Raw genomic sequence first — 14,347 nt, 5'->3', positions numbered from 1 at the left:
AGTTTTCCTGCGGACTTGTCGCCTTTTAGGCTATTTCCCATCTATCTCTGGCCACCATTGAGCTTCCAAATAGGTATAATCTTGTTCTACACTTTCCTATCGTCGTTTTGATATATTATGGGTCGAATTTGGTTAAGAAACAATGAAGTTACGAAGCTTCAAAATTTGCCCAAATTTTCGACCAAAAATTCCAAAATCCAGTGTGAGCTCTGGCAGCTTGGCTCAACTTCGGCGGCTTGGCTCGGGTGAGTCAGCGTTGACAATTGACCAGTTGGCCGTCAATGTTGACTTTTGTTGACTTTTTTCCGGTTTCGGCCATGACCCCTCCTAGACTAATTTCGACGCCCTGATTCCAAATCCGTGCTCCGTTTTCCCAAATTCAATTGTTTTGGTAAGGTTTTAGTTTTTACTAATTGGTCATTTTATGTGCTTAGAAGGCCTACTGACGCTCTGGTTAGAAGATGCGACTATGAGACAAAGGTCCAGGGCCGAAGGGGTAGAGGAAGACCTAGGAAAACTTTGGATGAGGCTATAAGAAAAGACTTAGAGTACCTGGATCTAACGAAGGACATGACACAGAACTGAGCGCAATGGCGTTCTAGGAATCATATAGCCGACCCCACTTAGTGGGAAAATGCTTTGTTGTTATTGTTGTTTTGTGGTCATTTTATGCACTTAGGTGCGTTTGTTAAGGACGACCCCATCCTCCTTAGTTTGCATGATTCTTCGGCAACGGAGTATTTGTGAGTGGACCCCATCTTAAATTGCATGTTTTTATCAAAATATGAGGATTACATTCATGAAAAGCATGATTTCCTGATTTTACACTTCATGAGATATATTTATGATTTATCGAATTTACGTTTTATGAAATGTTTATGATTATTGAATTTACGTTTAGAAAGATTTGCGAACCATGACTTTTTATACATTACGATATATGATGGATTTACGAATATGATTTAAGATATAATGCTTGAGCTTTTGAGCTCCGATGATTTGATACAAGAGATATGATTTATGTTTTCGGTACTTATTTAGGGGGTAATCATACAAGACATACACACAACATGAGTATGTATATGCCTATGGCCATAGGACACAGTTTGATGAGTAGTGAGATATTTTATGACATGCTCCCAGCTTCACTGGCGAAACCAATGTCGGTGTGTTATGCACTTTTTCTTCTTTGACGTAACCCAGAGTCGTACAGCTTCACTTTCAGGTAATAGGACCTACCATGTTTCTTCACTGTTGTAACCCAGTGTTGCATAGCTTCACGCTCGGATGATGGAATGCCTTCGGGCGACTATGATACCCCTAGTTAAGTACACTGTTTTATGATTTACGAAGATTTTATAGATTTGCCTTCGGGCGACTATATTACCATTACTAAGCATTGGTTTATACGTACATGTTTTACGAACGTTTTCATGGCATGCTAGGGTTTTTAAAGAACCTTTTATATAGTATTATATGTGTTTTCAAAACATGAGGTTAGTATTTTCATAAAGGAAAAACGGTTTTCTTATTATTCTTACTATAAACGTTGGTCCACTCACGTTTTGTTTTGCACCCCCTTCAGGACTTAAAAACAAGGCGTAGGATCTCGGCGTTGAGGCATTCCCGTATTGGTACCTTCGAGTCCTCTCGGTGTAGAACCCCTTTTTCTTTGTAATCATATTCCTTTCGTAGTACTCTTGATTAGTTGTATGCTCTAAACGCTTTCCCGCATTTGCATATTTCATTATATTTTAAATTTACATATTTTATTTTCGTTTATTCTTTCTTCATAACTTGCATGCATGTTAAAATGATTTTGTCACCCTCAGGTGTTTGAAGAATATCATATCAGGACGTGTTAAGTAAAGAGGATAGAGTGTCAGTAGCGTGGCCCCACGACACATTAATAATTGGAGTTCCACGTGCAATTTTGCAACTTTTTCATATGGACTCCGAATAGAGTTTCGCCCCAACGCTCTCATGGTGAGCGTACAACTCGAATAAAATAGTAGGAAAAAATTATCATTTTTTTGGGGGGAATGGATAATAAATTTGAATTATAAAAGCAACAATTGAAATCCTAATTCGAAACAATAAATCACTAATTTCAAAATTGAAGAATCAAACCAAATTGGAGAGGGATAACACAAATAATACCTTGTTTTAAGCTGCAGGTGGAAGATGGAGGTCGAGGACTCGATATGGACTTCAATTTGGGGTTTCATTTTAACATTTGGCGGCTTAGCTGGATGTGGAAGCTGGAGGACGAGATGGAGGTAGATATGCGGTGGTGATGGACGGCGAACGAAGAGGGGGCTGGTGGTGGTGGGTAGTGACGGCGAGACTGGGAGACTGAGCGTGCGAGTTCAGGGTGGAGAGAGAGAGAGAGAGAGTTCAGCTCTGTTTTGACTCTCTTAGTTAGCGGGCAGTGTTTTTCTGTCGATCAAATGGTGGAGGCTTAATCAGTGAGATTAAATCCTGCGGTTGTAAGTTCTCTAACTTGCACTGTTGACATCACCAATCCATCAAGTTTATATTCAATTTGCATACATGGGAGATGTTTTTAGTTACATTTTCGTTTTGATCACATATTAAACATGAAGAACCAGCCAATAGCTTCATCATCTACATGGATCCATGCACATTGAAAAACAATCAGTCAGCAAGCAAAACGATTGAGATTTTGACATTGGCAGATGCTCGCGGAAATCCCTCTATTAAACCAATTGTATCCTTCCAAGGATCTCGGAAATATGTCGGGTGATAAGAACTGAGAACCATGTCTTGCAATCCTCCTCCATATTGAAGTAAAACCCTCACAACGCTAATCACACTCTCGGGGATCATAAGATTCATAGGATAACTGGCAACAACGATCTTCACCACCTTTAGATGACAAAGGGAGGGACTCAAAACCTGAGCTTGACTTTCCCAGTACTGTTCTTCAGTGCATTCAGTAATGTCCAATAAACTGTTGTTCCATACCTGCAACAAAATTATAAAATATGTCGTTAATCGTTACTAGTTATATTCAAAACTCTATAAAGTTCACAGCGTAACCTTAAACCTCATCTGTCCTTGTAAACTTGCCAATATACAGTACACTCTAAGTAGGCAAAAACTTACATCATTATGGTCGCTGCCATTGGATATGTCGATTTTGAGAGTGTGGAGTATGGGAGAGCTCTTGAACAGGCACGTTAGACCTGGGATCTCACGTTTGCCAAAGCCCTCAGTTTGAATTTCCAACGTCTGAAGTTTCACAAATGAATTTGGTAGACCATCTTCGAAATATATTCTGGATAAAACCTGGATGTGGTTAAATATGCCATATATCAATTAAATAATTCAGAAAATGCATACAAGTAGATGATATCATCACTTAACACAATTTCTCTAGTCTAATATATATATATATATATATATATATATATATATATATATATATATATATCTCATTTTATGAAATTAAAAGTCTAAAGAGCTTCAAAGTAGTAGACAAGAAAACAGATGAGCAAATGAACCTGGAGAGCATCGATGCTGAGGACAAGTTGTTGAACATGGGATAATCCGCACAAAAGATTGACTGCGACACAAGTCATCGCCATGCTAATATCATTGCCCCGGACCAAAAAATTTACGTCAGATGTTCTCATGGTAGGAGAGATTTGGATCAAATACTTCCCAGTTGTAAGGTAATTATGTTTCCAACGAAACGTCTGCAGATTTGGAGCAAATATGTCGACGAAACTTTGAGTTGCATGGATGAAACAGCCCACAACGTCCAAATTCTTCAGTCTCATTCCACATATGTGCAGCCTAAATAAATCTGTTCGGAACATTCGTACATATTCAAGGCGCGAACAACTTATTTTGAGATCACTTATTCCTCTACATATTAAAATGGTCAATTTCTCAAGGAAAGGGAATGTTGAATCAGAAAATAAATCCATAACCAAATCCCTATTATCCAAGAATTTCACACGAATTAAAGACAAGGTGTGAAGTGAACGGAGACCAATAGTAGTAGTAGCCATCCTAACACGGAGAAAGTAAAAACCGCTAGTGGCTGCCAGTGTGAGACTCCTCAATGAATCACACTCAGATACACAAAGAGGCAAATCAAACCTGCCATTTACGATCTTCAGATAGAGTACAATTTCTTCAACCTGATTATGCTGCACAACCCAGCAGATGCAGTCATGTAAAAATTCAAAACTCGCATCTCTAGATTCTTCACTCGCAATGCGAAAAACCTTTATGTTGGAGTTTTCTTGACGACGAGTCAAAACAGTGGTTATGAACTGCATCCGTTTTGTATCATCGACCTCAGATGTGAAGCCCGCACAGAAGTCGAGGACGGGAACGGAAGTCCATAGATATCTCCATCTTCTAGATAAAACACTGGTTCGTGCTGTGTATTTGAAGGGTAACAAGGAGAGTATTTGGTACAAAACATCGTTTGGAAGATTGCTGATTCTGTCAATACTGCACTTTTGCTCATTGTGTGCTTTCTTTTCTCCCTCTATAAAAGCTCTGGTGATTTCCATGGGTTAAGGGGTTCATTACCTGATGAAAATATAAAAGAAAACGCCCCTCAAGTCAGTGCTGATGATGATCAGGGCCTAAATAAAACTTATTTATACGAAACGCTAATATATATATATATATATAAAGTGCATCTTAAAAAATAGAAGTTCGGATAATTGAGTTCAACGTGTATATAAACACATATAAATATACATACATATTAGTGAAGATACATATAAAGAGAACTTACTTTACATAAGAAGAAAGAAGAGAAGAATAATGGAGGAGGAAGAAGAAGATACAGGAAAGTTTCCAACTTACAGTCACAAGAGTTGTCTTTTGACAAGGCAAAAGATTTAGGGTTTCGACTTCGACCCTTTGTTTATAGAGAAAGATTGGAAGTGGGCTGAGTGGGCTGCGGCTAGAGGATTGGGTTGGGGCTGAGTCAAGACCTTTGGACACCCAACACTCCGGGATTTTTTTCTTGGAAAGTGTCATCAATCGCTGGTTTGGTAGGTCACTCCAAAAGAGCATTGCGGAAAGTCAAGCATATGTGTTCTATGAAATGGTCAGCGATCTCAATTATGAGCATAGTGTTCGTGTGTTTTTGTTGAGCTTTCTTCACTTCAGCACTATACACAAAAAGATTACGCCCCGATATCTCTATCTCTCTAATCGGAGCCTTCCTATTCATATATTGATGCGAAAAAGCTGGCATCTTTATTTTTTATAAGTTGGAAATTTGTCAGCCAATTATTTTTGGTATAATCGTAAATAAGTTGAATTACCATTCTCCGTTATTAGTTCCGTGGTGAAGGGAAGAGTCATATTCCACCCGTAATGCTTGTAATCCCGAAGGAACTGTTCCAAAAATTTTCAATACTACCAAATTAATTCCATAAAAAAAATAACCAAATTAATTGAAAAAAAAATTGAAATACAACTTTATACCATGAAAAATTAGAATCATGCTCTTGCCTCTTTGGGTGGGCGGGCGAGGACATGATCGAGATTTTCTTGTACTAACTAATAGGTCGCACAACTGTCAATTTTAATGAATCTAGTCCTCACATGATTAAGAGCACCAAATATGAAAGATGTCTAATCTTAATAGAAGAAAAAAAACGTTAGAGGTGACACCACCTTACGATACTCATGTCAAGTTCGAGTTACTGAACGAGACTTTTCTATACAATATAATGTTGAAAAACAAGGATTTTACCATGTGATGTCAAGAATTATATATTGGTTCTCTTCAGTTTTCAATTTTTAAACATTCAAAAATTGGGTTTCCCAAAATCACCCAATTTAGTGTTTGAAAAAAACAAAATTATATTTTCTGAGAAATTGGGCACAGCCCTACGTAATATAACCTCTGAACCAAAAAAATATAAACGTAAAAGGTAAAAACAAATATGTCCAAAAAAAACGAGAGCAAAAATACTTCAAATCTCATTAAAAACAAAAAACTTTAACTCAAATCGGAGCGTCTATAGGAGCCGTTTAGCATCCGACGGCTACGATTACATGGAGCCTCAGGCTGGCCCCAACGCCTAAATTTCTTCCCAACGGTCAAAAATCTCGAAATACAAAAAAAAATAAAGATCGCCTCTCTCTCTCTCTCTCTCTCTCTCTCTCTCTCTCTCTCTCACGTCCAAGAATCACAAACCAGCAGTTACAGTACAAAACCCCATCATCTAATCTTTCCATCTTCCCCTAAAATCGTTTGAACTTCGAACCCAGTGAGCGAAAATGAGTGTAGTTGAATGCCAAGACGCCATTAACGCACCAGACCTTCAGGTGTGGAACAACGCCGCCTTCGACAACGAAGACTCCGAAGGTGGCTCCTCCGTCGTGAAGGCTTCCTGGTCCGATATACTCCAACCCCTTTCGCTGAATTGCTCTTCAGAGTCGTTTGAATCGGGTTGCAGCAAAGAGAATCTGAGCCCCACGATTCTGAAAACCCCTGTCTGCGTCAAATCTTCGGTGCCCTTCAAGCCGCTGGACACAAATACGAATCTTGATCCCTTCTCAGCGGTTGCGAAGAAGAAGGGTCTTGCAGAGGTTGAAGAAGGAGAAGAGAGAGTTCGAGATGAGGGGAAGATCGATGCGGAGATTGAAGAGATTGAGAAGGAGATTAGTAGATTGAATTCGAGGCTCGAAGCGCTTAAACTTGAAAAGGCTGAGAGAAACGAGAAGGCGGTAGAGAAGCGTGGAAGGGTTGTGGCGGCGAAGTTCATGGAGCAGAAACAAGGTGTGAAGAATTTGGATGGGTTGAAAAAGATTGAGTCTATGATGATGAGTGTGAGGTCGAAGGATAATCGGAGAGGAATGAGTTTGGGGCCGTCTGAGATTATAGCTGGAGCCGGATTTCAGAGGCCGAGTAAGTTCGAGATCACCCCTGTTCAGGCAACGCAGAGTCGCCGGAAATCGTGCTTTTGGAAGCTTCAGGACATCGATGAATTGAGGGCTACGAAAGAGAGGGGCAAGAGTTTGAGTTTGAGTCCGAAATCGAGGAAAACTGTGTCCAAGGTTCAAGCTCCGAAACAGGCTGCAACTACTGTTGGAGGGTCCAAAAGGCCTGTGAAGAAGCAAGACAAGGTTCTTGCATCAATTGGACCCAAGAAGCTTTTTAAAGACGGAGCCGAGAAGTCTGTGCCTGCTAAGAAAACACCATTCAAGCCTGGGAGGGTTGTGCCTAGTAGGTACAATCAGATTGGGAATTCGGCAGTGAGTGATGGTCGGAAGCGGTCTTGGCCTGAGGATGATAAGGATGACAGTAAGAGAGGTGACAAGAGGCGGGTCTCCTTGGTTGGAAAGCCGCATGGCATTGCCCGTGAGACATCCAGGAGTCAAGGACCGGAGTGCCGGGTGAAGAAGAGGTGGGAGATTCCAAGTGAGATAGTGGTGTACCAAGTTGCAGCAGAGGATAACAAGTCACCTTCAGTTATTGCCGAGATAGGAGATGTGCTGCCAAAAATTAAGACAGTCCGATGTGGTATTGATACTCCGAGGGGTTCGGGGCCAGCCAAAAGGGCTGCTGAATTGGTTGGGATGAAATCCTACTTTAGCACCAATGGGGAGGTTTGCCATGAATTGAGTTTTGCAGAAGAAGGTGCTGAGGAAGAATAAGTGGAATTGTCGAGGAACTTCACCTCGACTGAATTTGTTAATTTTTGTTCAAAAGTTTACTTGATTTTCAGTTAGCCATAACTCTTGTTATGGAGTAAGTATGCATTTTGTATTGGTTAATTGGGTTTGTAAGTCTCTGGTTTCTCTGCTATGCAATAATAATAGATGAAGCTATTTTCTTGCTTCCTAGCGAGATGTGTCTGCTAATAACAACGATTTCACTCAAACAAAAGTGTCGAAATCTGAATCTTGATACAAAATCGTTCCAATTGGTATACAAATATATACCAATTGGTATACAACTATATACCAATTGCCAATAGCAAGAGACCTTGAAACCGAAAACCAAAAGATAACTTCAGCTTCTAACTACTTACAAGTGTATATTTCATTTGAAGTCCATAGGACTAGTAATCTGAGTATCATCAGTCTGCAAATAAGAACAGCTTTGCTCGAAGAAAAACTGTTGAATTCAAATCATGTTTGATACAAATCATTTCAAAACTGGGCAAACAAAGTGAATAGCAGATTTAAATCACCATACAACTACATCAAATGGCAATAACAAGAGACCTACAAATCGAAAACCAGAAGGTATCTCCAGCTTATAACTATTTACAACCGTTTATTACGTTTGAAATCCATTGGACCAGCAAGCTCCGAATCACACGAATTCATCTCCTCCGTTAAACTCAATGCCAAGTCCACCTTCCCCATCTTCTTCAGGTTCGTGATCAGCGACCGATAAACATACAGGGAAGGACGAATCTCCCTCGCCTTCATCTCATCGAAGAATCTCAATGCCTCCTCAACATTTCCTGATCTTCCCAGGCTCTCAATCACTGCAGTATAAGTAAGCAAATCTGCCTCCACTCCATTTTCACCCATTTCCTTGAAGTAAAACAAACACACATCGAATTTCCCAAGCTTCCTCAAATTGTTCAACACAGTATTGTAAGAAACCACATCAGGGACAATGCCGGCCTCTTTCATAACCCTGAACTGACCCACCATTTCATCAATCCTACCGGCACATCCTAAAATCTCTAAAACAGTGTTGTGGGTGTACAAATCGGGCACGAAAGCAAGAGTTTTCATCTGGGAAAAGATCAGGAGCGCCTTCTCAGTCTCTCCGCATTCGCCAAAAGCAAAGAGAATCCTGTTTATGACTGTCATGCTGGGAGCGGTGAGCTCCATTACCTGCTTGGTTAATCTGAGCAGCTCCGCGCAATCATCCGACTTTGCGAAAGCTTTGGCGACAGTGAGAAAACAAGCAGAATTTAAAGGTTGAGAAGACGCGATTGCGACCTGAAGAAGCTGAGATAGGAGGGAAAGGTCGCCGCTTTCGGCGGCGGCCGCAACCAGCACGCTGTTGAATGATTTGGGGCTGAGGAAAAGGCGGTTTTCGTACAAGGATTCGAGTAACGTGGCGGCGTTTTGTATGGAGGAAAGAATTTGATTCAGGGTAGCTTCTTGCTCTGGGGAAGAAGAGGTCCGAGAGCTGCTGATGAATCTGGTTGCGGTGGAAAACAATGGCGGATCGACTGAGGTGGAGAATGGCGGGGGGTTGTGATTCGGGCGCCGAATTGGAGCGGAGTTGGGGAGGAAAGTGAGAGCGCGTACGTCTGATGCTGCTGCTGCTGCTATGTAGCATCGCAAGCACCTTGAGGAAGAAGATAGCATGCTCTGGATATTCATAGCGGACGGGGTGGGGGTTTCGGAAGTGCAGGTAAGGTGTTTGATGAAATGCCACAGCCGTCAGTCACTGGACTTAGGAGAAGAACGTTGAGGAGCGGCTGCGCGGGTTTTAATAGAAGTGCTTTAAACAAGCCGGCACACTTGGTTTTTTCACTTCTCTCTTGGTTTTTTTGGACTTCTTTCTTTTTGGCCCAGTTTTGCCATTTTGTTGTACATAATCATTTTCCCTGCTCTTGATAGGGAGAAATTCTAAGATCTAGCACCCGGTTCACTTGTACTATACGGCAAGACACAAAAAATCACATATACCTTATCCCTTGGTTTTCAGGCCTACACTTGCCCATTCATTGATCCCACCCTCTCTCTCAGTGTCCCTAGTTCGGTTTTTGAACAGAAGAACTTCTAAATAAGACATTATATCTTTATAAAAAGGAGACAGGTTAAGAAAAGTTGACTTCTGTTCATTTCAACTTTGATCTCTTTCGTTGACATGGTTGATGTTTTTAGCTATCATTTATAAAGTTTTTCTTTCAATACAACCAATATTGTAGAAGAGAATTGAATCTAGAACCTCGGGTGCAAACAATAAAAGTTGTTAACCATTTGAGCGCTTAGCTCCTTAACCTTTAGACTGTAGATTTCCAGTCTTGGCTTGGTTCATACAAACAACTACTAGTTGCATACAAAATACAAATGAGTTATTTGCATATATGCAGTACAAATATCATAACTTCAATCCGGTTACAAGTTTGACAGTAAGAAATAAATGGAACCAATGCTCTGCCTAATATATTGCAAGACAAATGGTGGAAACACAGTTCCAGTGTGATGATATATATGCTCCCATCTGGTCTCAAATCCGACTGGTGTCCCTTCCGAAAATAGATCGCCTTCCCCAGTCCGAAACCACCAGCACCCTTGTGCGCCAACTCACTAGCTTGCTGCAAAAATTCCGAGAATTTTCAGCAGAAACCGATATGCTAATGCCGGATTTAAGCTGAGTGAAAGAAAATGTGTATCAGATATTTACCTAGCATATACTGAGTACCAGAGCCACTGAGTGCTCTGGCCAATTGAGACCCAATCTCCTGGAAGATGAGCTGCAGTTTGTTCTCCTCCCAGTGGGGCAAACATCCCAAAGTGTTTGTACCTTCAAGTAAATCATATAAAAAGTTCAGGCCAACGAGCCTAGTAGCATAGCATTGTAACTAAGCACGACATTAAAGTCGGTTGTATGATGGATTGGTGATAGAATTTCACCTGAAGGGTTGAAAGCGGTGGCGTCCAACATCCCTGAACTTGAGGGGACCTTCAGGGTACTTCTCACATTCCTCCATACGATTGAAACAGTCGGCAAGGTAGGCACCTTGTTGAGCAGCTACCTAAATTATTAGAATTTAGAAAACAAAAATAGTTAAAGAAATGGAATATGAGTTAGAGGATAAGGAGATGTGATGGAAAAAGAAGTGAATATAATGAGTTAACCTGGGCAGTTGCCGGAAGATTTTTCATCTGCGAATCTGCTTGGGAAAGAGCTGCTTTAAACGTTTCAATATCGATTTCATCTTTCGGGTTTTTCCAACTATTTTCCAGCAACTCATCAATATTCCTCATATGCTTGCTCTTCAAATGAAGGCTCAGTTGAGGATACCTGACCATGAGGTCCTCCATGACTTCGTGAAATTCCTCTAGACTTAATGTACCAGAGTTGTCCTTATCTGCCTTTCGGAATATTGAAACAATATCATCCTGACAACAAATCGGTATGCAATGACAACAAAATATCATACATAGAATCGGCAAATTCTACCATACAACAATACATGCATCGACACTTTCAACCATACTGCAATGCATGGCATAAGCAGAAAAACATTAAATAGATACCACGACACGGCGTTGATTTACTGTTGCACAATCACCTAAAGCATACACGCCGTCACATCCTTCCACCCTCAGCCATTCATCCGTAGCCAAAACACGCCGATTAGTCTGTTTTGTGCAGACAAATTACATCATTTGATTAATTGAAGCATCAAATCCAAAGTTAAGCTCTCGACTACAATTGGAAACAAGCACAAGTTCGTATCAAACCTGACCAATCTGCTTCATAAAATCGATAATCTCAGGGCGTGGCCCGATACCAGTTGCCCAGAGAACCATCCCATAAGGTATATTTGAAATTTTTCCTGTGTCTCTATCCTTAGCGGAGACTTCCTTATCAGTTAATTTTACGACCAGTGAACCTGTTTTTACATCAATTCCGTCTCGGAAGAACTTCCCTTCAGCAAATGCAGTAATTCTCTTGTCAAACCTGCAACACCAAATTAACCAAGTGTGTAAAAATTAAATTAGCATCTTTAAACATGTAAAACCCTAATACAGAAACCTGTATGCATGCCTTACATGTTCAAAATATGATCACTTGCTTCGATCACAGTAATTTTTACGTATCCTGTAACTGAAGGGTATAATTTGGCTAAATCGTCTTTTACAAAGTCATGAAGCTCTGCAGCAAACTCTACACCAGCTGGACCGCCACCAACACATACAAAACTCAGAAGTTTCTTCTTCTCTTCTTCGCTTGCACTAGGAAGACTTGCCCTTTCAAAACAGTCAATCACAGTCTGTCGGATCCTCACAGCGTCTTCTATTCCCTGCAAATCAAAAGCTCAAACCCAACATTAACACTTACTATTTCTTCATCTTGTAAAATACTTTTCGGACATGGGAGGAAGAATAAGTTTAAGTTACCTTCAAGAAATGAGCATATTGCTCAACACCAGGAGTGTTAAATGTGTTTGTTTTGGCTCCCATTGCAACGATCAGGTAGTCGTAATCTACGCTAAACTCAGCTTCTTTCAAACCCAAATTACTGTGTTGGGTTGATCGACAGAGAACTTTCTTATTCTTTGGATCGATTCGATAACATTCTGCTTCCCTGAATTCAACATCTAAACCTTTCTGCCATATCATTGAAACCAAAGAGAATTAAGCATAATTGTCTCATCATATCCAATTAATCAATCATCCAGATCATAAAATTTATACACATTACATGTCTAGGCACATACCTTCTCAGTAATCTTGCGAATTGGTTCAACAATGCTGCGTGCTTCAACCGTGCCACATGTAACACTCGGTAGCAAAGGCGTGAACATGAAATAATTTTTGGGTGACACCACTTCAACATCATAAGAAGAACTCCTCAAATTCTTCAAGAAACTGACTCCAGCCCAACCGGTTCCTAGTACTACCACCTTCTTTTTCCTGCTTGTTTCGGCTTCCTGAGCCGAATCAGCATATACAGTATGGACTGGTTTGGTCTCATGAAATGTTGCTAGGCCTCCCCCACTGCAAATATATGCAATGCAAGTCAGAAGAAATCATGATATGCAGAGTTTCATTTAACATAAAATGCCAAAGATGTTATGTGCACCATATATAATCGGCAAAAAAGATATAAATAAATAAATACATAAATCCTTGCAAAAGAAAAAAAAACAAAAATTATGCAGGCACGATAAACATGTGTGTTAAAGAGAGAAATTTCATGTGCATGACGTCTGTTCTTTATTAAAAAATGAATACATATTATTATTCTGAAAAATATACCGATATTGACAATCGATTGTTTTTTAAAATAAAGAACATACGTATGTTTCATAACTGAACAAGTACCTCACAGTGACAACAACAAGAATCTTGCATAGAGAGGAACGTTGATGGAAAAGCCTCGAGGCTGTCTCAAAGAAAGAATGTCCCCACATTCTGAAACTCAAATTGTTTCTGATTCTTTCTGGGAAAGAAAAGGTTAGAAAATTACAATGGCGGATATATTATTTCTGGATTTAGAAGAATTCGAAAACTTGGGGTGTGACAGTTTCTAATGGCCGGGTATGTGAGTGAAGGTCCGAGGTCTAAGGTTAGACGGACAAACACTATTTTTTTGGGTCCGAGGTTGACTTGTCAAACCTGGATATTAGGACACGTGTACCTTCTCCAACAATCCAAGACTAGGTTGTAAATTAATTTGTAATGCTTTCACCATCTAATCAAATAGGGTTTTCTCTGATGATGTATAACTTTTGTAGGACGTGAGGAGCCAGTCGATCGGCAAAACACAGACAGTTGGGTAACTATTCATATCGTGAGATTTGTCCCTCATACTAATCAAATTGTATCCTATAAGTCTGTGATGTTGTATCTTTTTCTTAACATCGATGGTATGAAGGGAATTGTATCCTATGATTCGGTGACAATGTGTTCATATTGTACTTACCAAAAAACAATTGAGTTAATTCTATGAACGTTTTCTCAATCAACAGAATATATAAACTACATATTTGCTACAATAAGCTCGACATTTCGCACATTCAAAAGAATTGAGAGAACAAGATATTACTGCAGTAAGTTCGACATTGTGACAGTAAACAAATCGCATAAACAAATGCAAACACTCATTATGCCACAATAGTGAACCTAGCTAATAAGGATAATAATTTAGATGTGCCAGAATGTGCTTTGACCTCTTCAAATATAGTTTGACATGTGCCAGAAATGTGCTTTGAAGTCTCCAAATACGGCTTGAATCTCTCCCGAAAATGAATGCTTGAAGCGTTTGTATAAAACTTATAGTTTGTCGTGATGTTTTTCTCTAATTTACTATACTATTTTCTTATTTTCTTTTCAGTCACTGCTCATGCAACCCCTATCGACCTTCTGGCAAACTCATGGTGACTAAATTATGGGAAAAATTGGTAGGTGTTCGAGGAGAAGAACCAACAGTACCAAGATTCTTATGTGTCGAAAACGAAGGTTTTTTTGGAAAGTGGAGGAGGTGTAGCTTCATTGCTCTGCAGCTATGAACTACCGAAGACATTGTTAGTCGATCATCTGGCTCTTCTTGTACGCACAAAAACCCCACATGGATACACCTTTGAGCCCCATCAGGCCAGCATGTTTCCCCTATTGATCCATCAAT

At 40.0% G+C, this 14,347-nt stretch overlaps 4 protein-coding genes across 5 annotated transcripts; 1 reads left to right on the top strand and 3 right to left on the bottom strand.

Moving 5' to 3' along the window:
- Positions 1–2,535: 2,535 nt before the first annotated feature.
- Positions 2,536–5,168, bottom strand: LOC126612002 (putative F-box/FBD/LRR-repeat protein At4g03220). 2 transcript variants are annotated; one of them, XM_050280290.1, is made up of 4 exons: positions 4,855–5,168; positions 3,528–4,572; positions 3,130–3,312; positions 2,536–2,988 (listed from the first exon to the last, which is right to left on the bottom strand). In XM_050280290.1, exons 2-4 carry the CDS (start codon positions 4,551–4,553, stop codon positions 2,659–2,661), a joined length of 1,539 nt encoding a protein of 512 aa, XP_050136247.1. In that variant the 5' UTR covers positions 4,554–4,572; positions 4,855–5,168; the 3' UTR covers positions 2,536–2,658. The 2 variants fall into 2 exon arrangements, with proteins under 2 accessions (XP_050136247.1, XP_050136248.1); XM_050280291.1 differs by lacking the exon at positions 4,855–5,168 and adding an exon at positions 4,784–4,847.
- A 961-nt stretch (positions 5,169–6,129) lies between these two features.
- On the top strand, positions 6,130–7,854 carry LOC126612466 (uncharacterized). The gene has a single exon (XM_050280890.1). The coding sequence runs from the start codon at positions 6,286–6,288 to the stop codon at positions 7,663–7,665; it is 1,380 nt and encodes a 459-aa protein (XP_050136847.1). The 5' UTR covers positions 6,130–6,285; the 3' UTR covers positions 7,666–7,854.
- Positions 7,855–8,131: 277 nt separating this feature from the next.
- LOC126609553 (pentatricopeptide repeat-containing protein At1g11900-like) lies at positions 8,132–9,535 on the bottom strand. The gene has a single exon (XM_050277398.1). It carries the CDS (start codon positions 9,361–9,363, stop codon positions 8,281–8,283), a length of 1,083 nt encoding a protein of 360 aa, XP_050133355.1. The 5' UTR covers positions 9,364–9,535; the 3' UTR covers positions 8,132–8,280.
- A 504-nt stretch (positions 9,536–10,039) lies between these two features.
- Positions 10,040–13,230, bottom strand: LOC126609552 (external alternative NAD(P)H-ubiquinone oxidoreductase B3, mitochondrial-like). The gene is made up of 10 exons (XM_050277397.1): positions 13,045–13,230; positions 12,438–12,717; positions 12,118–12,327; positions 11,770–12,020; positions 11,458–11,677; positions 11,251–11,355; positions 10,849–11,112; positions 10,624–10,745; positions 10,394–10,513; positions 10,040–10,304 (listed from the first exon to the last, which is right to left on the bottom strand). The coding sequence occupies exons 1-10, from the start codon at positions 13,131–13,133 to the stop codon at positions 10,217–10,219; spliced, it is 1,749 nt and encodes a 582-aa protein (XP_050133354.1). The 5' UTR covers positions 13,134–13,230; the 3' UTR covers positions 10,040–10,216.
- Between the last annotated feature and the right edge of the window lie 1,117 nt (positions 13,231–14,347).

Source organism: Malus sylvestris, chromosome 17 (assembly GCF_916048215.2).
Source record: "Malus sylvestris chromosome 17, drMalSylv7.2, whole genome shotgun sequence".
Classification (NCBI taxonomy): Eukaryota; Viridiplantae; Streptophyta; class Magnoliopsida; order Rosales; family Rosaceae; genus Malus; species Malus sylvestris.
Note: the sequence above shows the minus strand (reverse complement) of the source record. Positions and strands in the feature narration are given on the sequence as shown.